Source organism: Pongo pygmaeus, chromosome 12 (assembly GCF_028885625.2).
Source record: "Pongo pygmaeus isolate AG05252 chromosome 12, NHGRI_mPonPyg2-v2.0_pri, whole genome shotgun sequence".
Classification (NCBI taxonomy): Eukaryota; Metazoa; Chordata; class Mammalia; order Primates; family Hominidae; genus Pongo; species Pongo pygmaeus.
In genome coordinates, this window is record NC_072385.2 from 59,210,375 (window position 1) to 59,232,838 (window position 22,464).

The 22,464-nt window shown below is 46.5% G+C and overlaps 1 protein-coding gene across 3 annotated transcripts in view; it reads left to right on the forward strand.

Annotated features, from left to right (window-relative positions):
• SLC4A5 (solute carrier family 4 member 5) overlaps positions 1-22,464 on the forward strand; it is a 126,921-nt gene that overhangs the window by 68,707 nt on the left and 35,750 nt on the right. For all 3 annotated transcript variants that reach the window (XM_054476232.2, XM_054476233.2, XM_054476234.2), the window contains 8 exons: positions 8,685-8,845; positions 9,645-9,797; positions 11,727-11,822; positions 14,318-14,373; positions 18,020-18,177; positions 19,250-19,337; positions 20,828-20,982; positions 21,576-21,785. In XM_054476232.2, coding sequence (XP_054332207.1) covers positions 8,685-8,845; positions 9,645-9,797; positions 11,727-11,822; positions 14,318-14,373; positions 18,020-18,177; positions 19,250-19,337; positions 20,828-20,982; positions 21,576-21,785 — 1,077 coding nt within the window. The remainder of the gene's footprint in view (positions 1-8,684; positions 8,846-9,644; positions 9,798-11,726; positions 11,823-14,317; positions 14,374-18,019; positions 18,178-19,249; positions 19,338-20,827; positions 20,983-21,575; positions 21,786-22,464) is intronic.

Sequence of the window (22,464 nt, forward strand, 5' to 3'; positions counted from 1 at the left end):
AAAGTGCTGGGATTATAGGCGTGAGCCACCAGGCCCGACCTCAGGTGTTCCCCTTTTGAAAAATCTTCCTTCCACAGATCATTTTTTTAGTGCCTCTGTCAAAGACTGAACCAGGGGAGTATCTGATGATTCCTCAGACATCTCTAGGAAAATTCTTAACGGGCTTGTAAGTGAATTAATACTGGTCTTCAGTATCTGTTGGGAAATTCAGTATCCTGATATGACTCATATGAAGTTAAAAAGCTTTGCTGGATAATGAAGAAAAACTTACATTTCTTACTTTTAAGAAATGAATTTGTTGGAGTTACAAAATGTATTACACACAGGCCTTAGGCAGAAAGCACAAACATGTCTTGATGCTTTGTAACTAATACACAGAAGTCAAGCTTTTGGGTAATGGGGCGGGGTGGGAGAGTTACAGAATAAAGTTGGTGAGGCCACATAGATAGAGTGACCCCAGGGATATACACTTTACAAATTTTAGCTGAGTAAACTTCATGAAAGAAACAAATTCACACAAATATAATTCTTAAAACAAATGTTTAGAGGCAACATAGCCTTAGCATTAAAGGTTACATACATTGGGAGATTACATTTTTTAAATTAGAATGTCCTAAGGGGGATTTTGCAAACAAACTAACCAGGACACAATTTAATTATAATGATATTCAAAATAAGTATAGATAGAAGCTTCTCTTCAGTCACAATGTTTATGTATATTCTCCAGATTTTACTCTTATCTAACCACACATAATGGGCAGCCTGTTTTATCATCTCAAGGATCTGTGTCTTCCTTTTAAAAAATATTGATATCTGATTCTTAGTCCCCTGAGGTTCTGATGTAATTAATCTGAGATTCAGCCTGGGTTTTAGAATTTGTAAAAAGCTCCCAGATGATCCTAATGCAGCCATTGAAAACTGCTGATACTTACTCTAGCCCAGCAGGATCAGTGGGAGTTAACGAAGTTTCCATTTGAGGAGAGAACTAGAATTGAGGTCTCTTGGTTTTTAGCCCTTTCCAGATCCTCCTTGAAGGAGAACCTCCTCTTCTTCCATCCTGTGGTTTGAGCATTGGAAGCCTTGGCTGTACCTGGCAGCTAGCGCCATGATGCTTTCTGCTGCTCTTGGTATTAATTGAACAGCAATGTCCTCTAATTGTATCTCTGACCGAGTTACTAGGCACAGAAAAGGCCTCAGTTCTGGCCCTGCTTTGTGTGACAGAGAGCTGCTTTCTGTGACAAGTGACATTTCAAGGTTCCTTTTAGCTCCATTCCAGTAAGAAGCGGGGCATCTGGTGCCCACCCTGGCATGCAGAGTTGGGAGTCTGCACCCAGCTCGGGCAAAATCCCTAAAAGTTAAAGCTTTGCTGGATAATGAAGGAGAACGTGGAGATTTTCTTTCCACTTGACCTGCTTCCCCAACTCTAATTCCCCACTTTTTGAAGCCAACCGTGGTATACAGTTCACTTTTCAATGAGTTGTTTGGGATTACACACGAAACTTATTATCAGGCTTCCACAAGTTTTTAAACTTGGCTTTGACCAGAAGCTTTTTACAGAGGCCATTCCTTTATTCATTCTGGAGAATGTTTAAGGATTTTATTTTGGAAAATTCAAATTTATACAAAAGTAGTATATAGCAGAATGAACCCCCACCTGCCCCCACCAGCTTCAACAGTTAACAGCTAACTCATAGCAAATCTTGTTTCTCTGTCCCCCACCTACTACCCCAGACACACAGACACACACACTAGATCAGGTTGACACAAATCCCAGACACCACATCATTCCATCTGTAAATATTTCATTATGTCTCTAAAAGATAAGGCCTCTTTCTTTCTTTTTAGAGATAGGGTCTTTCTCTGTCGCTTAAGCTTCATTGCAGTGGTGCAATCACAGCTCACTGCAGCCTCAAACTCCTGGACTTAATCCTCCTACCTCAGCCTCCTGAGTAGCTGGGACTACAGGCATATGCCACCACCCCTGGCTAATTATTTTATTTTTTTGTATAATGGAGTCTTGCTTTGTTTCCCAGCCGGGTCTCAAGCAATCCTCCCACCTCAGCCTCCCAAAGCACTGGGATTACAAGTGTGAGCCACCATGCCCGGCTTCTGAGTATTTTTAAATATACTTAAACAAAATGGGTTTTAAGCTTTTTTTTCCCAGTCATTTCCTCATAGCGAGATCTCACCCAAAGTGATCAGTGAGGTCTTGCTACCCTCAAGCAGGAGGGAGCAAGCATTTAATGCAGTTGATCTGGGCAGGAGACCATAAGGGGACACCAGAGAGGAAGCAATGGCACCTGTCTTCAAAAAGCTTAATGTATATTTGGCATTTGTTATATACCAAAACAATCATAAAACATGATTGGCTACAATTAATTATTAATTTAGGCACTGAGCCTGAATTAATTAATTATTTTAGGCTCTGAGCCTAAGAAGTTAGAAACTTTACCTAGAATAGTCTGGAGCACAGAGTTGCCTGGATCCCACCCGTTTTTATTCTGGTGTCAACTGGTCTAGGATATGACTGAGACATGAAGATTTTAAAGGCATCTAGGGTATTCCTATATGCAACCAAGCTTAAGAATCACTGTCCTAGAATAGTGGTTCCTAAAGTCCTTCAGGTTGAGAACCATCCTAGGGTGTTGTAGGAGAAATAAGCAGAATAACTGGCAGAGGCTTTGTGGAGGAAGGGGCACTCTCGTTGGTCAGTGGGAAACAGAGAGGAAAGAGGACATTCTACATGATCTCAGAGGTGATCTGCAGACCAGCAGCATGAGCACACCTGGGAGCTTATTAGAAATGTAGAATCTTTGACCCCATTCCAGACCTGCTGAATGAGGATCTGCATTTTGACAAGATCCCCATGCACATTAGAGTTTGAGGCACACTGGTGTAGTAGAATATGTACTGTAAATGGACTTCAGTTATAAAATCGGAGAAACTAAAGCATAGCATGACTGTGCTAGAAAGGAGACCCTTTCAGCTGGTGTTCTTGGAGCCATTCTAAAGGAAAGAGGCCATGTCCTGCTGTATAATGAGAATCAGACCCATGTGAGCTATGTTTGCCTGCGTTGGGACCCCATATAAGTTGAACTATCCCTAAGTCACACCATCCTATGCGCCTACAGAGCAGGGGCTCCTGAACCCACAGGGTGCAGTCAAATAACCTGGGAGTTTCCATGGCAGGGTCACCCTCCTGGTGGGGTAACCATCCAGGCATTGGTTTTTGTTTTGTTTTGTTTTGAGACGGAGTCTCGCTCTGTCATCCAGGTTGGAGTGCAGTGGCGTGATCTCTGCTCACTGCAAGCTCCGCCTCCCAGGTTCAAGCCATTCTCCTGCCTCAGCCTCCTGAGTAGCTGGGACTACAGGCGCCTGCCACCACGCCTGGCTAATTTTTTGTATTTTTAGTAGAGACAGGGTTTCACCGTGTTAGCCAGGATGGTCTCGATCTCTTGACCTCGTGATCCACCTGCCTCTGCCTCCCAAAGTGCTGGGATTACAGGCATGAGCCACTGTACCCAGCCCCAGGCATTGGTATTTTTATAAATCTCTCCAAGTTATTCTAATGGACAGCCAAGGTTGAAAACCACTGCTATGGATCTTTGGTCCTCCATGTTTCCTTTTCCATTCAAGGTGAAAGTGAGCTAAATTTCTAGCTGTAGCCATTGAAAACACAAAATTAAGTTCCAGGTAGCAGGCTTAATGGTTCAACATCTGGATTCCCAAAATAGTTATAGAGGGGACTAGAGAGGTGTCCCTAGTTAAATGGTCTCATATTCCGGAATTCCTTAAATCAAATTTTCTGGATTCTGGTAGCAGAGTCTGGTTCTGGCATTGGCTTAAAACTGGAGACAAGAAATTTAGTGTTTCTGCAGGCTGTTCTCAAGTGGGTTATCACCCTTGTCTGTGTGTCTATGGGGTTAATGTTTGGTGTATGCCTAACACAGTACAAATAGTTGAAGTCCTGAGAGGTGGAGAGGACTGCATGTCTTTGCTATCTGCTATCTGGAGTTAGTAGAGGGTGTTTCAAAGAAGAAGCATTGCTCTTATTACTCCTTCAGGTGGAGTTACATTTGTATGGGCAGAAGACTGAAGAATGGGATGTCAGGGGAGAGAGCTGCCTGAGACTGTCTGGCCTAGGATGTTTGTGAGACAGTGAAGAGAGCAACCCACTCAAGTGGCCCCGTGCACTGGGCCACATCACACCTTTAGGTGGGTGGGTAAGACCATGGAGTAGCAAAAGAGTCTTTGGGAGCAGGGTGACAGTTCAGTTTATCTTTTGTATTATTTTTGAGCAAAACAACAACAACAACAAAAAAAACAATAAAAGGCAATCTGAATAGGAGGTCGATCCTCAGGAAGAAAAGTTGAGTATCCTCTCAACTAAAACATTTGGACTGGCCGGGCGCGGTGGCTCACGCCTATAATCCCAGCACTTTGAGAGGTGGAGGTGGGTGGACCACCTGAGGTCAGGAATTTGAGAACAGCCTGACCAACATGATGAAACCCTGTCTCTACTAAAAAAAACAAACAAACAAAAAAAACAAATAGCTGGGCCTGGTGGCAGGCACCTGTAATCCCAGCTACTCAGGAGGCTGAAACAGGAGATCACTTGAACCACAGAGGCAGAGGTTGCAGTGAGCCAAGATTGCACCATTGCACTCCAGCGTGGGCGACGAGAGTGAAACTCCGTCTCAAAAAAAAAAAAAAAAAAAAAAATTTGAACTTATCCTTTGGTCTATTCCTTGTAAACTCTTATGTTAATATACCTTTTAGAAACATCTTACTTTCGATATCACATAGTCTTGGATCTGCCATAATTTAAATGATATTTCCCAAACAGATTTCTCCACAAAAAGGTCAGTTACAACTTGTCTGCCTGGTCTCTGGCTCCAGCCCCCATGTTTCAGGTCTTCACCTCCCAGTCCTTCTCTAATCAGATCTCCCCATCCTGTGTCCATCTGATTCCCCAGGATCCCACCAGGTGCCTGGTTAACTTGTCTCAAATAAATGTATGGAATGAAGGTGTTAAACATTGATAATGCAAAATATACAGTTACGTGAAGAGGAAATCTGATGAAGGAAAAGATGTTCAATCTCACTAGTAATCAGAAGAGTGCAAATGTGAGATAATTTTTCAATTACCAAATGAACAAAGGTGAAAAAGAATGAAAATACCAAAGTCTGGGAGACTTTAGGGAAATGTAAGATCTCATTGGTGGCAGTGGGCACTGACATAAGCTTTCTGGAAAACAGTTTGGTAATGCTTGTTATAAATGTAAAAATGTGCAGACACAGTAATTCCACTTCTGAGAGTTTATCCTAAAGAAATTATGGAGCAGGGACCAAGGATGTTCCGACCAGCCTTAATTAATAATAAAGAATAATTAGAAATAATCCGAATGTCCACCAGTTGAGAACTGTTCCTATCAATTATGGTACGTTCAGACAGTGGAATACTAGAAAGACTTCAGAATGATGTTAATACTAATAGGGATGAAAGGATGTCCATTAGATACTATACCCTTAAGGTCCTTGTGGTGCCATTAATGTACAGTTAATGCAAACACGGGCATATGTGCATGCATGCACAGGGAGATCTAGAATGGCAGTTACCAAAATATCAACCATCAAGACATCAATATGATGTCTCCTGGTTGGAGGAGCTTTGAATGACTTTGCTTTCTTCTTTTTTTATTGTTCCTAAAATTACAAAAGTAATATTCTTTATTTTTAACTTAATAGCTAACATTAACAGAGTGTATCTTGTGTGCTAGGCACTGCTCTAATTGCTGTACATTATTATTATTACTGAAGAAATCAAAGGTGATGAGAGATTAAGTAACTTGCTTGAGATTTTCAGCTAGTAAATGATGGAGCGGTTATTCAAAACCTAATAGTGTTGCTTCATAGACTGTGCTCTTCTTAAAAAAAAAAAAATGTAGACGGACTCTCACTCTGTCACCCAGGCTGGAGTGCAGTGGTGCCATCTCGGCTCACTGCAACCTCTGCCTTCCAGGCTCAAGTGATCCTCCCATCTCAGCTTCCCAAGAAGCTGGGACCACAGCTGTGTGCCACCATGCCCAGCTAATTTTTTTGGTTTTTTTGGTAGAGTCAGGGTTTCACCATGTTGCCCAGGCTGGTCTCAAACTCCTGAGCACAGGCGATCCACCCGCCTGGGCCTCCCAAAGTGCTGGAATCACAGGCGTGAGCCACCTCACCCAGCCTAACCAGACTGCATTCTTGCTACACTAATTAGCCCCAATAGAGTGAAAGTCTTAAATCCCGCCCCAACAACAATCCTACTCCTCTGCTCAAAGTAATCATTGTTAACCATTTGACGTGGATCCCTCCAAAACTTTTGCTTTCTCCAGACACATGTGCGCGCACACACAAGTGTGTTTTTCTTTTTTATAAAATGGGATGGTAGTGTCCGTCCTGTCAGTATGTGAGTTCACCCTCATATTTTTTATTTATTTCTGGGGGATATTCCACAGCATGGACATACAGCATTGCTGTAATCATGCTTCTACTGAAAACCTGGTGGTTTCCAGTTCTTCAGCCTAACAGACAAAGCTTCATCGAGCGTCCTTGTATACATATTACAGGGTGTGGCAGTGTCATTATATTCCTATGATCGTTTCCTAGAAATGGAACCACTGGGTCAAAAGGCATGCACACTGAATGTTGAAAGAGGCTGCCCACACCAGGAAGGTTGTGTCATTACACCTGCAGCAGATGAGAGGCCACCTCCCCATGTTTTCACTGACACAGGAAGTTGTCAATCTTTTTAACTTTTGCCAGTATAAGAAATGAAGAATGTTATTTCATTTGTAGTAATTTAAAAGTCCATGATTACTGGTAAAGTTGAGCATCTTTTCATATGTTTATTGGCCATCTTCATTTCTTCTCAGGATTGTTTACTTTCTATTGGATAATTTGAGTTAATTGGTTAATTTCTTATTAATTCAAAGGAGCATTGTTATATTATAAATATTAGTCTTTTGATGCTTTCTTTGTTGCAGATATTTTTCTCAATACATTACTTTTCTTTGAACTTGATTTATATGTTATTTTACTATATAGAAGTTTTCATTTATTTTAGTTTTGTGCAATCAAATCTGTCCATTTTTTTCCTTTATGGTTTTATGCTTTGTTTAGGAAGTCTTTCTCCACAATATTCTCCAAGAATATAAGAATACTCTCCTATATTCTCTTCTAGTACCTTTGCATTTTTGCTTATAGATTTATTTTTGTGTTTAAACTTTAATCTATGAAGAATTTAGTATTGTGTTTGGTGAAAAGTAGGGATTTAACTTTCTATTTTTAGGTTGGTTGTCTTTTAAACAACTCCTTCATCAAAATCCTAATTCCGTGACTGGGCGTGGTGGCTCACGACTGTAATTCTAGAACTTTGGGAGGCCAAGGTGGGCTGATCGCTTAAGCCCAGGAGTTCGAGACCAGCCTGGGCAACATGATGAAACCCCATCTCTACAAAAAATACAAAAATTAGCCAGGTGTGATGGTGCATGCATGTAGTCCTAGCTACTTGGGAGGCTGAGCTGGGAAGATCACCTGAGCCCAGGTGGTCGAGGCTGCAGTGAGCTGAAATCATGCCACTGCACTCCAGCCTGGGTGAGACTCTGTCTCAAAAAAACCAACAAAAACCCTGAATTCCCATGGATATACAGGTCTGTTTCTGGACTGTTGTGCCATTGATCCCTTGTCTATATCTGGCCTGGAATCACACTGCTTTAATTACTGAAGCTTCTCCGCAAGTTTTTATATGTGCTAAGGCATGCCCCATCCCCATTTCTCTTCATTTTTAAACTTTCCTCAACCATTCTCATACATTTACTTTTTTTAGAGGAACTTTAGAATTAGGTAGTCATGGTCCAAAAGTCCTCCCTTGGGATTTCAGTTGTAATAGATTGGAGCTACCCATGCATTTGTAGTTGACATCTTACAAAGGGGAGCTAGGTGTCTGCGGCCAGGACTCCTTGCTCCCCTGGCACTGTCTGAGGCCTTTCTGCTTGAACACCCAGCCAATGATTCCAAGTCTTCTAGAAAGGACAGATCCCTACACATCCTTGGTTTAATTTCTTTCCTTCCCCGGATAGCATGTGAATTTTTACCTGAACTTTCAGAGGCAAAAAGAGTGAAAAGCATGGAAACCTCAGACCTTGCAGGGGAACTCAGGGAGAAATACTTTTCGTCAGGGAACGTTTTTCCTGCTCCCAGCAAACCACACTGAACACTCATGTGTGAACAGCCTGAGATAATCAGGTTCCAGTTGAGGCTTTTAAAAAAAACAGCTTTATTGTTCTAGAATAACTTAAAATTCTCTAATTGTAAGTGTAATGGTAAATGATTTTTAGAAAATGTATGGAATTGTGCAACCATCACCATAATCCAATTTTAGAACATTTCCATCACTCCCAGAAGATCCCTCATGCCCCTGTATACTTCTCTGGATGCCACTTTCCTTAACATGACAGTATCAGGAGGAGTGGGGGACAAATGAGGGGATCCCCAAGAGATCCTCTGCCTGTGAGTCTAGGACCAACACCACAACCACATACACAGCATGACCTCACATGACACCCCTCTTTTGGGGAGACCCAGGTGGGGCCTCCTTCTGAGGGCCCTGGCCACACTGAGCCCCATCCTTACCCTTCCAGGTGGATAAAGTTTGAAGAAAAGGTAGAGGAAGGCGGCGAACGCTGGAGCAAGCCCCACGTGTCCACACTATCCCTGCACAGCCTCTTCGAGCTCCGTACCTGCCTGCAGACGGGGACGGTGCTGCTGGATTTGGACAGTGGCTCCTTACCACAGATCATAGGTGAGGCAGGGGCCACTGTGTGCATCTCTCCTGTGGTCCCTGCAAACCAGGGCAGCTCCCCCGACCTCATGCCCGCCCTCGAGTCTGTGTGACAGCCCATCTCTGACACCTGATTCTGCAGAGACCAGCTTTGACTCTGTTGCTCCCAGGGCAGGATCATAGTCACGCCAAGTTTCAGTGCCATGTAGACCTCCAGTAGAGAGGAAAAGACCATCCTCCAAAATGCCATCCAGAAATGTGGTAAAAGGGGAGAGGGCCTCTTACATAGTCAGAGATACCTCTTGTCATGACAACCTGTTTCTTTTCAGGGTAAAATGGGTCATCATTCATCTTTAGGAAATTAGCTGTCATTTAGTGGTGTGTCGAAGGGAGGAGGTGGCTCGCCTTAACACCCCTAAAAATTTTTGTGAGTTTTGTTCTAGCACATTGGATTTTACCAGAAGTATTTTGCCCAAAATACTTTTCTAAAAAGAGTTCATTTTAGGACTAAAACCATTGAACACAGTACTTTTGTGCCTCCTGGGGCAGTTTCATATGTACTGTTTATTTCACTTTTCATAAGAACATTGACAGAAAGAGCAGACACACACACACACACACACACACACGTGCCCTTGAACAGGAGGAGGCCAAGAGTTGGTGATATGCCCAGTTTTCCACAGCTAGTGGCAAAGCCAGGAGTATGTCCACACCCCCCCCTGCCACATTTAATCCCACTAATAACAGGTGAAACTGAAGACTCCCATACCCTGGGGCTGTTCTGTCCCACAGGGATGAGGTGTGTATGTTTTCCACACAGATGATGTCATTGAGAAGCAGATTGAGGATGGTCTCCTGCGGCCAGAGCTCCGGGAGAGGGTCAGTTACGTCCTCCTGAGGAGGCATCGCCACCAAACCAAGAAGCCCATCCACCGCTCCTTAGTCGACATTGGGAAGTCAGTCTCCACCACAAGTGAGTCAGGCCTTGCGCTGGTAGGCATGGGACATGCAGGGCCAGTATCAGGCCCTGGTACCTGGGTGAGCCCACCTTAGGGGCTGGGAGTTTCTGGAGAAATTCTGATGTTCTGGGGATCCCTCAGCCTCCTTCTCTGGCAGGCCTGTGGGGACCCCAGCCACACTCCCATGTTGTTCCCACCACCAGAGCAGAACAATTTCTAGGGAGAGAGTTGGTTCTCAGCCAGGGCTGCACGTGGCAAATCACTTTGGGGATTGAGATGTGTCCTAATGCCTGGGCCCCACCTTGGAGAGTTGGAGTCAATTGTTCTGGGGTATGGCCTGGAAAAAGAGAGGTTAGAATGCACCCCAAGAGATTATCATGTCACACAGCATTGGGAAATGCTGGTAGAGATGGCTTGCTATGTAAAGGACCCAAAAGTTTCACATCAAACCCCCGGAGAGGTCAAGAGCCTCAGCAGAAAATGGAACACATCAGGGTGGTAGAAGGGGCTGGGCTTATCTCAAGAGTGCCAGGGCTTGTAGATCTGGTGGCTGATGTCACTCTGATTAGCAGGACCTGGGGCCATTCAGAGAGAGTGGCTTGTTTCATGTACACATCTCAAATCTCCAACACTCCACTATCAATATCCCAGCCTAGATGCCCAGAGACACTAGCCCTACTGAGCCTGTCAGACAAACACAGTAACCAGAGCAAAGTTGCTACGTTAAAAACATTGAGGAACCTCTTTAAATGAATTACTTAAAAATGGGAAGTGGGCCGGGCATGGTGGCCCACACCTGTAATCCCAGCACTTTGAGAATCCAACGTGGGCAGATTGCTTGAGCTCAGGAGTTTGCGACCAGCCTGGGCAACATGGCATAAACCCCATCTCTACAAGAAATACATAAACCTCATGGTTTAAACCCCATGGCATAAACCCCGCCTTAAAAAAATTGGCCAAGCGTGGTGGCACACACCTGTAGTCCCAGCTAATCAGGAGGCTGAGGTGGGAGGATCGCTTGAACCCAGGAGGCGGAGGTTGCAGTGAGCAGAGATCGGCCATTGCACTGCAGCCTGGGCAACAGAGAAAGACCTTGTCTCAAAAAATCCCTCCCAAAACAAGGGGAAGTGTTTAACATACCATAGTAGCAACAGATACATACTCAGCACTTAACTACGTTCTAGGCACTATTCTGAGTGCTCTTCCTGTTTTGACTCACTTCATCCTCACAAAAATGCTGTGGTGTGTAGGTACGGTTCTTGTCTCCATTTTAAAGATGAGACGCCTGAGGCACAGAGAGTTTAAGTAACTTGCCTAAGGTCACAAAGCCAGTAAGTGGTGGAATCAGGGATGAGCCCAAACAGTCTACTACACCTCGTGCCCATTTAATGAACTGTGTATCTCTCTCACTTTCAACAGTACAGATATTCTCTCTCATCTTGCTCTTTGTTCTTTTTTTTTTTTTTTTTTTTTTTTTGAGACGGAGTCTCACTCTGTCACCCAGGCTGGGTGCAATGGCGCGATCTCAGCTCACTGCAAACTCTGCCTCCTGGATTCAAGTGATTCTCCTGCCTCAGCCTCCCAAGTAGCTGGGATTACAGGTGCCCACCACCATGCCTGGCTATTTTTTGTATTTTAGTAGATACAGGGTTTCACCATGTTGGCCAGGCTGGTCTCAAACTCCTGACCTCAGGTGATCCGCCCACCTCAGCCTCCCAAAGTGCTGGGATTACAGGCATGAGCCATCGTGCCCAGCCTGTAATCTTGTTCAGACTATTGACTTGCTTAAATTAAAAAAAAAAAAAAAAAAAAGAATTTCTTCCCAGAAGGGGAAGAGACATGTCTTGCCACCCAGTTTTATTTAGTTAAAGTGAACTAACCCAAGAGGCTTCGCTACACCAGCAAGGCTGTTGAAGCCAAGTCCCTTCTGATTCTCCTCCCAGATCGCAGTCCTGCCCGGAGCCCTGGTGCTGGCCCGAGTCTACACCACTCCACGGAAGACCTGCGGATGCGGCAGAGTGCAAATTACGGACGTCTGTGTGAGTGTGTGTGTGCTCTGCCGCTCTGTGGCAGCTTTATTCAGGCTGTGGCAGCTGTGACATGGCCACATTGCCATAGGTGGGGGAGACAAAGCCCAGGATCTGCCAAGAATTCTCAGGGCATGCATCAGGAGGAGCCTGACTTTCACTCTAAACCCAGGCTGCTCTCAGGGCCTCATTTACTACCATAATATTCAAGTCATTCCTCTGAAAAATGAGGCTCTCAGTCACATCCTGGTGTAATCAATACCCACTCCCATATTCTAGGTGTTTTTATCTTAGTCTGTATCTTCATCTTCATCAAACTGACATTAACCTTGTTTTTTGGTGAAAAGCTTTCCTGGAAATGGAATCAAAAACAGGCAAGGTCCTTTCTCCTTCAGTTCAGTCAGGCAGCGTTCCCATCACTGGGTGGCAGTCTCATGCCACCATGGAGAAGAAATGTGGGCAGAGTCATGGCCCCTTTTTTCTGGGAATGGCTGGTTGGGGGCAGGGTGTGGGTTTGAGGTGAGAGGTGACAGACAGGTTTACATGCACCTCGTCGGGGATACACAGACAGGCGAGCTGGGGGAAAGAAAGGAGCGAACTTAGAAAATGAAGCGAAAAAGAAAAAGCAGTGAAGGACTATTTTCCTTCAGGTACTTTTACTAAAATGCCAAGATGTTAACAAGTTCAGCCCAGTGCTGTGCCCCTGTCCAGGCCCAAGGAGTGACTTGGGGGCAATGCAGCCCCTGCCTATGGCCTTGGGCACAGCAGGCATTTGCTGCAGTCTTCTCTCTCTGTCCTGATGACCCAAGTCCTCTTAGTCTCCCCAGCATTGTTATGCCACATAGGGATGCCCAGTGGCAGTGTTCAGTGGGTAGAGAGTGGCTTCGGGAAGACCTTCCACTCAATTATCATTGTATATGAGGTCACCTCCCTACTGACACTGCTTGGGGGTGGGAACCACTGGGACAAGAGGCATGAATGGATGATTACAGCTTTGTGTGAACCAGGTCATATTCAAGGTGGGCACCCACCGTGAGGTGGCCCAGCATGCAGAACACAGCGCACAGGGGAAGGATCAGAGAGGAGGAGACGCTGACTGAGTCTTGGAGCATAAACAGAAGTTTTCCAGGAGCAAGGAGGAGAAAGAGGGGGTTCTAAACAAAGGAAACAAATAGGAGGTTGGGGGATGGAAGAGAATGAGCTGGAGCTATGAAAATAAAAACATCGGTCCAGTTCACAGGAAGTGCAGGAGTTAAGGGGAAGAGAGGGTCAAATCAAAGAGGGCCTTGTGCACCCAGCAAAAGAAGCCGGGTTTTATTCTGAAGATAATGGGTACCCCTGGGAAGCTTGAAGCAGGAGCATGCTGTGATCGGATTTCTGTCTGAGTAGGAATAATCTAGAAGGGGCAACATTGGAAGGCAGAGACTGAGCCTGCATTCCAGAATGGAGAGGAAGGGACAGAGGTGGAATTGAAGGACTGGTGGGAAGTAGGAGGTGAGGAAGAGGGAGGGCCCAAAGCTGCTCCTAGATTTCTGTCTGAAGGGCTGGTGGATGGGAGGGAGGGGCATTGAGTGGAATGTGTCCATGAGGAAAGTGATTTGGTGGAAGGTAAAGAGTTGCATTTGAGGTGCCAGAGGGGACTGCTCCAAGGAGTCTGCAGCTCAGAAGAGGGGTCAGACTAAAGATCCATCCTGGGCATCCTCAGCCCAAATGGGTGTTGGAAACAACAGGAGTGGGAGCGATTGACTAGCGGAGAGGTTGAGGCACCTGGAGGAGATAAGAGCAAAGACAAGGCCCTGGGATGTCCAAGCAGGAGAGGATCCTGGGACAGAAATGAGAGGAGAGCCAAGAGGAGCAGCATTCCGGACACCAGGAGTGGCACAGGCCAATAGCCGAGACACGATAGGTCTGAGGGTGTCCACCAGATTGGGCTGGTGGGAGAGGAGAGCTGGCTTTCTCTCTCTTAACAGAGGAAGGAACTATTGGGCAGTTCAAATAATTGACTATCACTGTTCTCATGGGAAGCCCACCTTCCTTCCCTCTGCCAGCCTAAATCCCCAGCCCACGTTTGAAGACTCTCACTGGTCATGGAGGACAGAGGTGAAACTGTTCCCCCTCCAGCAAATTCCAAGCTAAGTGACACAGGGAACCTCACCTAATAATGCATCTGTGTCCCTCCTCCTATCCGGGCCTGGTGCAGAGCCACACCCAGAGTAGACAGCCTGGTGACATCCAAGAAGGCGGGGTGGAGGAGTAGAGACTAGAGTGTGGTAGATTGAGGAGGGAGAAGGAAACAGTGCAACCTGGAGTCTGACACCACTTTCAGGAAAGCGGCCATTGAACAGAAGGAAAGTGAGAGGATGCTAGTTTAAGGGGACTGCAGGATTAAAGGGGAGGGAGTTTGCTTTGGTTATGAACATGGGAGAGGTACATGAGTAGGGTCCATAGGAAAGGGACCTGCAAGAGCCTGGCTTCCCCTGATGGATCTTCTTTTCCTTTTCTCCTAGGTCATGCCCAGAGCAGAAGCATGAATGACATTTCTCTCACCCCAAACACAGACCAGGTAGTAAAACCCCTGCACATAGCTGCAAAGGAGGGCCAGGCCAGGAAAAAGTCTTTGGTTTCAGGGATCCCCTATGGGCAGAATTCCACTCCTACGAAGGAGTGGGAGTTCCAGGAAGGTCCCCAGTGGGGACTCTGGGCTGCCTGGGGGACTCTGCCAAGGCCAGTAGTCGGGGAAGGACAGAGTCCCAGGTGCTGGCTCTGTGTCAGGCCCTGGGGGTGTGGGACAGAGAACATGATTAAATGAGGCGCCAGCTGTCCTTGAGCTTGGGATTTGTTGGAGAGAGAAGACAGCACACATGGCTTCATCTATCCTGTGATCCACAAGCACCTTTAAAGATGGGATAGGGATTGGGGCTGGCAGAGAGACAGAAAAGAATCTCCCTGTGGGGAGAACAGTGGTAGTTAATTAGACTGTCCAATAGTACATCTTCTTCCTGTGGTCTCGCATGAGCTGGGCTGAAACCCTCTTGACGAGATCAGAATTCTGCAAACAAATTGGGTCCAGTTCTAAGGCCCACAGCCCCAGAATCCTGTGACTGTGCCCCTTGGGGAAGCCCAGAGGAGGCCCCCTTAATTCCAACTCCTGCACACCTCAAGGACAGGAGGCCCCATGGTCCCCTTGTCTATCTCCCCAGGAGTAGGAAGAAAGATGACAAAGGAAACCTGAGACTTGGCGAGGAGCCTTCAGGAACTTGAGTGACCTCCAGGCCTTCCAGCCACCCCTAAGTTTGGTGGAAGGCAAAAACAAAGTCAGCTCCTCATGTCAGTGTCCCGGGCACAAATAAATTAATAACAACAGTAACAAAATCAATCAATATTTAAGGTCCACACCACATGCACTACACTGTGCTGGGCATTTTCTGTGAATCACAAAGGTACTATTTTCATTCACATTTTACTCATGAGAGAACACTGAGGCTTACAGCAGTTAAATAACACACCCAAGTCTATACAGCTGAAAGAACTTTGATTTGACCTAGGCAGTCTAACTCCAGAGCCCTTAATTTGGAAGTAATTTAGGAACTAGTCAGTATTCTGGAACATTATTTGGAGACGAAAACCACTTTTACTCATGCATACAGACAGCGCAACTGTGATAAGAAAGCATTACCTAGTAAAAGTTTTTTATAACCTGTTTTAATGAATGTATGAGTGGTAATAGTAACACTAGCTGTCCCTTTCACCAGGCAGTGCTTCCTTGATTTGGGGATTGGAACCCATCACCTAGCGCCAGCATCTAGTTCTCCTTGCTGATACCTGATGCTGCTTCTCGGTATTTGCAGCATCAGTGGTCTATGTTAGTGGGCGCTCTTCAGGTGCAAGCCCAGAGGTATTTGCTCTGCAGGTTCTTTCTTCATCATTGGTTTGTGCAAAGCTAAACTTCATGCCTGCCCTCAGCTGGCAGATTCCCAGTGAACAGAGAGTAGATTCAGACAGCATCATTGTGCTGCAGTGACTCTGCAGTGCAGAGCCAGATTGGAGTCCCCAAGGGTTCAGGAAGTGGAGTCAGCAGGGCCCTGGTTATACAAGCCCACATCCAGGCTTTGGGCAAGCCAGGGTTGGTTGGAACACTAGCATGCTCCTATTTCTGGGATGCCACAACCCTGGCCTTCTTACCAAACATGTCACAATGTGTAAGGAAGGACCAACTCCCTGGTTCAATTTCTCTTCTCTTCTGTATTACAAGTGGGTTGGTTGGATGGCCAGGTGCGGTGGCGCACACCTATAATTCCAGCAGTTTGGGAGGCTGAGGCTGATGGATCACTCGAGGCCAGGAGTTTGAGACCAGCCTGGCCAACATGGAGAAACCCTATCTCGATCAAAAATACAAAAATTAGCTGGGCGTGGTGGCACATGCCTGTAGTCCCAGGCATGTGCCAGACAGGCACAAGAAGTGCTTGAACCCAGGAGGAGGAGGTTGCAGTGAGCCAAGATGGTGCCACTGCACTCCAGCCTTTATGACAGAGTGAGACTCTTGTCTCAAAACAAAACAAAACAACAACAGAAACAAGTGGGTTTGTTGGGACACCCCGAAGCATTGCTGCTTCCGAAGCCTGTTTCTCCAGGGTGCTTCTGCCCAGCCCGTATCTCCTCCCCTTCCCTGGACCCCCTCCCTGCCTGATGCTCGGAGATGGTGGCTGCCCTGTTACACCCAGCCCTCCACCCTGAAGAATCCTGCTTAGTAATCAGCTGACCATACCTGAGACAAAGGGACTTTTTGAGTCTTGGGGACTCTGGTGTTCCTGTCAATTCCTGCTTTTTCTCACTATATTAGGATCCTTGGGGCTGCTGATGGTTGCCCAGGTGATTGTGGAGGGTTATTTTTTTTTTTTTGTCTGATTGGATTTAAAGGATTATAAGGGTAGTGCCATTGCTCACGAGCCCCTCCTCGTGCGAGTAGGCCACCCAACCCAGTGTGTATGATGCCCCGACATGAGTCGAATCGGGAAACAGCTGTGGGGACAAAAGGGCAGGACCTGTTGACCATATCCATGCCCACAGCTGACCCCTCCACAGGGACAGGAAGAGGCACAAGGAACCTGTGTCTTCACTGAGGCTGTGAGAAACAGGCCTGTGCCCGCAGGAAAGACTGCAGCAGAAGGGGGATTGGTGGGAACATTGTGATGTTCACAGGCGCTCTCTTCAGAGCTGTCCTCTACCCCCAGGCTCTTTCCCACTGTGTCAGCCACCGTGGACTGCACCCAGCCCTGCCACTACCCCAACCGCTTCCAACAAAATTATCTCTGTCTCTTGTCTGTCCGTGCCCTTGCTGCCCAGAGGGAGAGCAATCTGAAAAAGGAATTCATTCTAAGATGTTAAGGACTAAGAAGAGCTTGAAAGTAACCATCCCTGGGGTATCTTCAGCATAAAAGAGGACTCAGGAAGAATGAAGTTATAAACGCAGAGAGTGGGAATACATTTGGGTTGAGGGCTTGTCTCCAATACCTCTCACATCAGACCCCACTGGCTCTGCCTGTGTGACCTTCCTCCCATGAAGAGACACTAGCCAGAGGGACTGGAGAGAGGCCACCTTGATAGTCTCTGCTGGAAAATTCCAGAAGTGATGAATTTCCTGGGAGGTCCCCTGGGGGTAATTTGGGGGCATGGAAGTCTCCCACAGACTTGGAGACTGGTCCAGGAATTCCTGTGAGCCAGGAAGCTGGTGGCAAAGGGAAAATAAGGCCTGTCTACTCTGACCATCAGAACAGGCCTCCTCCTCCCCACAGCTACCAAAAGTGAAGGTGGAGAGGGGAGGTCTGGGTGGCTGAGGTAGAAGCACTGAGACTCCCATCTGCTCAGCCTGAAGGAGGCCATCCAGGCCTGATGTCCAGCAACCCCCGGGCTCTTCTCTGACCCCTCAACCCACATCTCAGTGGAGCCATTTTCATCCGTCAAGGAATGTCTTAGTCAAGGAAAGTCGTTGCCAGTTCCTTCCCATCTACAAGGCTTAATGGTGCCTGGGGTTAACCTAGATTCAGTCTCCCCATCTGCAGAATCGGAGGAGTACTTGTTTATTCTTTCAGTCTCTTGGCAACATTGGGAGAATTTTTTTCAAGTCAGGCCTCAAAGCAGTCTGAAGGGGAGTGAAGGAGTGACAGCAGGTGGGAGTCTCCTTGGCTATCTCATTTCCCCTCCCTGTCCAGCGGAAAAACAAATTCATGAAGAAGATCCCCAAGGACTCCGAAGCCTCCAACGTGCTTGTGGGCGAGGTGGACTTCCTAGACCAGCCATTCATCGCGTTCGTGCGCCTCATCCAGTCGGCCATGCTGGGAGGAGTGACCGAGGTGCCTGTCCCCACCAGGTGAGAGCCATTGAAACCTGTCCCCATGCCACTCTCCGGGAGCCAGTCAGCAGTGCAGTCAGCAAGCAGTGCTGTTGACTGTTAGTGCTCTCAAAGACACCTCTAAATGTGGAGGCTGCTGGGAAGGGAAATCTTCTGACTAGGGAAGAGTTTTAGAGTTTATTAAAAATAATAACAAAAGAGGCCAGGTACATTGGCTCACGCCTGTAATCCCAGCACTTTGGGAGGCCAAGGCGGGCAGATCATGAGGTCAGGAGTTTGAGACCAGCCTGGCCAACAAGGTGAAACCCCGTCTCTACTAAAAATACAAAAAAATCAGCCAGGTGTGGTGGTACGTGCCTGTAATCCCAGCTACTCGGGAGGCTGAGGCAGGACAATCACTTGAACCTGGGAGGCAGAGGTTGCAGTGAGCCGAGATCATGCCATTGCACCCCAGCCTGGGCGACAGAGCAAGACTCCGTCTCAGGAAAAAAAATAAAAATAATAAATAATAAAAGAGAAGGAGGCAACAACTGAGAGAGAAGTTGTCAGGTGAGCTTGGGCAGCAAGACAAAGGTGAGAATGCTCAAGGGGGAGCCTCATGGGAGGGGAAGAGGAAATGTTCCTCCAAAGCCAACATAGGGTTCCATGGAGGGAAGTAAAAAAGTTAAGAATGGGCCCGGCGCAGTGGGTCATGCCTCTAATCCCAGCACTTTGGGAGGCCAAGGTGGGTGAATTGCTCGAGCCCAGGAGTTGGAGACCAGCCTGGGCAGCATGGTGAAACACTGTATCTACTGAAAATACAAAAAATTAGCCGGGCTTGGTGGTACACGCCTGTAGTCCCAGCTACTCAGGAGGCCGAGGTGGGAGGATCGCTTGAGCCTAGGAGGTGGAGGTTGCAGTGAGCCAAGATTGCGCCACTGCATTCCATCCAGCCTGGGTGATGGAGCAAGACCCTGTCTCAAAAAAAAAAAAAAAAAAATGCATACTGTTCAGGGCCAAAGAATGCTCTTCACTTGCTTCTATTTTTCCTTCTCACTTTCATGCTCCTCTTCCTTCATCTTCTCTGTCTCCTCCTCCATCTTCTTTGCAGATTTCTGTTTATACTGCTGGGACCTTCTGGGAGAGCAAAATCCTACAATGAAATTGGCCGTGCCATTGCAACCCTCATGGTAGATGATGTAAGTAGTAACCAGAAGCTTGTACTCCTGAATTTTACAGCTCCTGCAGCAAGCACTGCGCCTTCATTCATTAACTTATCCAGCCAGCACATTTGAGCACCTACTGTGTACCAGGCACTACATAGGATGCTAAAGATTATGAGAATCAGGGAATAGTCATTGTCCTTTAGGAGAACCAATCAAGTGTGAGGGACATTGATATTATAAAACTAACCATGTGCTAGCTGCCCAGGGGGTCAAGGAGGGCTTCACAGATGAGGGGGCTTTAAAACTAAGGAGGAGCAGGAGGAAGGTAGACCCAGCACCAGGCTGTGAGGCAAGCATTCCAAACAAAGGAAATGGATCAGGCTCAGAGAAGCTGGATGGAGGTGGTTTGATGTAGGCTCAGTGTAAGAGCTTCAAGGGCAGGAGGTAACACTGGAGAGGTGAGCCAGAGACTACACAGAGCCTGTAAGCAGAGCTGAGTCACACTCTGTCCCCAGAGTGATGGGGAGCCTAGAGGACTTTAACTTTTTTCCCGTTTGTGCCAAGAATACTCACTGGCGGTGCTAGGGGCTGCAGGCTTTACCCCGAGATAACTTTTCCCCACGAAATGCCTCACTTTTGTTATTATTTTTGCATTGCTCTTGTATGTTGACTTTGGAAACAAAAGACATCATTCTACTTATAGCATTCTGTTTTTAGTTGTGGCATTTCCATTTACAAAATATACTAATCTCAATCATTGAAAATATCAAATCCTAGAAAACTAGCATTCCTATGAGTGATGCTAACATCATTCTCGAACAGTTTTTGGCCTAAGATTCATTTGATGAATCCAGTTTTTCCAAAATAGATTATTCTGGTCATTCCAATGATTCTGATGTTAGTTCTTTTTAGAAATAATTCTAAGAATAATTTTTATATTTCATTTTCACATTGAAAATCAGTCAGATTTGCTTCGGCTTCAAAGAGTGTGTTTATGTAAAATTAAATGAGTGCTGGCAGTGAGCTGCACTTTTTTTTTTTTTCCCCTAAATGGGAAAGGGTTAAACGTGAGCATAGTCCCATTGAATCTGTAAGTCAGAAAGCACACTCTGGAGACAGTGTGAAGAACACGGCCTGAGCCTCCAAGGGCGAAGGGCTGGAAGTAAAAAATGGTTGTGAAATATCTGAGCTCCTTGGACTGGGCTCTACAAAGGTTTTCTAATATGTGTGATGTGTGGAAAACTGAAAACAGAAAGGTTAAGTAACTTAACCGAAGTCCTACAAGCAAGAATATGGAGACCTGGCCTTCAGATCCAAGACAGGCTGTCTTCCCCCAGTGCCTGCTGTGTCCCATTGTGCCATATTTTACCAATGTGCTATAGTCTCATTCCAAAAACTTGAGAGTGAGTTGGCAGTGGGAGATGTGGTTCAAAGTGATTTCTTTAAAAACTAGATGTGATATGCTCCCAGGCATGTCAGAAACAGACCCGATCTTTCTTTTCTCCCTCCTCTCTCCTCGCCAGCTCTTCAGCGACGTAGCCTACAAAGCCCGCAATCGGGAAGATCTGATTGCAGGAATTGATGAATTTCTGGATGAGGTCATCGTCCTTCCTCCTGGAGAATGGGACCCAAATATCCGAATCGAGCCCCCCAAGAAGGTGCCCTCTGCTGACAAGAGGTGTGTATGAGAATGGGCAGTAGGGGGAGAAAAAGGAGGCTTCAACTCTGTCGGTATCATTTTATTTCTCTTTAAAATACATCTGAGGCTCAGCACAGTGGCTCATGCCTGTAATCTCAACACTTTGGGATGCTGAGGCAGGTGGATCACTTGAGCCCAGGAATTTGAAACCAGCCTGGGCAACATAGTGAGATCTTGTCTCTACAAAAAAAAAAAAAAAAAATCAAAATTAGCTGGGCATGGTGGCATGTACCTGTAGTCCCTGCTACTCTGGAGGCTGAGGCGGGAGGATTGATTGAGCCCAGGAGGTCAAGGCTGCAGTGAACTGTGATCATGCCACTATACTCCAGCCTGGGCAACAGAGTTTGACCCTGTCTCAAAATAATGTTTAAAATAAGTTTAAAAATAATAAGATATATCAGAAACAAATATGGCTAAATGTGAACATTTGTAAAATCTAGGTGACCTGCGTGTGGATATTGTTAGATAATTTTCTGCATTTTTTCTGTCTTTTAAGATATTTCATAATTTTGGTTGGAGAGGTGAGGGGTGCTCTGGGGGACCCACTCTCCTTCATCCCCCTTCTCTTCCAGGAAATCTGTGTTCTCCCTAGCAGAGCTGGGCCAGATGAATGGCTCTGTGGGAGGAGGCGGCGGAGCTCCTGGAGGAGGCAATGGAGGTGGTGGTGGTGGTGGCAGTGGTGGCGGGACTGGCGGTGGTGGGGCCGGCGGAACAAGCAGCGGGGATGATGGAGAGATGCCAGCCATGCATGAAATCGGGGAGGAACTTATCTGGACAGGAAGGTGCCCACCCCAGGCCTCCCAGTGACCCTGCTGTCCTTTAGACTTCTCCTTAGCTGCCGTCTAGGGACCTTTCCCAACCATGGTCTGTAGTGCCCACTTGAGGTCACCCCTGCCTTCTTTCCCTCCCAGAGCCCTTGAACCCCATCATGGATCCCCAAAAAGGGTTGCCTCAGGAGAGGGGTATTTGAGACCCACACAAGAGGAGAGGAACCCAAACTTTTCTCTTAGATATCCTTTGGTGCCTGTTTCCTGGGTCTGCTGTAACAAAGTACCACAAACTAGGTGGCTTAAAACCACAGAAGGTTACTCTCCTGCAGTTGTGGAGGCCAGCAGTTCCACAGCAGGTGTTGGCAGGACCACCGTGCTCCCTGAGGCTCTGGGTGGAATCCTTCCTGGCCTCCTCCTGGCTTCTGGTGGTGGCCAGCAGTCCTTGGTGTTCCTAGCTGGCAGCCGCATCACCTCTGGCTCTGCCTCTCCACCACATGGCCTCCTGTGTGTCTGTCTTCACAGAGCACTTTCTTCTTTGTGTATGGACCCCAGTCATATTGGAATAGGGCCCACCATAATGACTTAATCTAAACTGGATTACATTTACATGGATGTTACATAGATGTTAGGACCTTAATATATCTTTTGGGGGGACACAACTCAATAACAGTACCTTTTTTAAAACTTAATT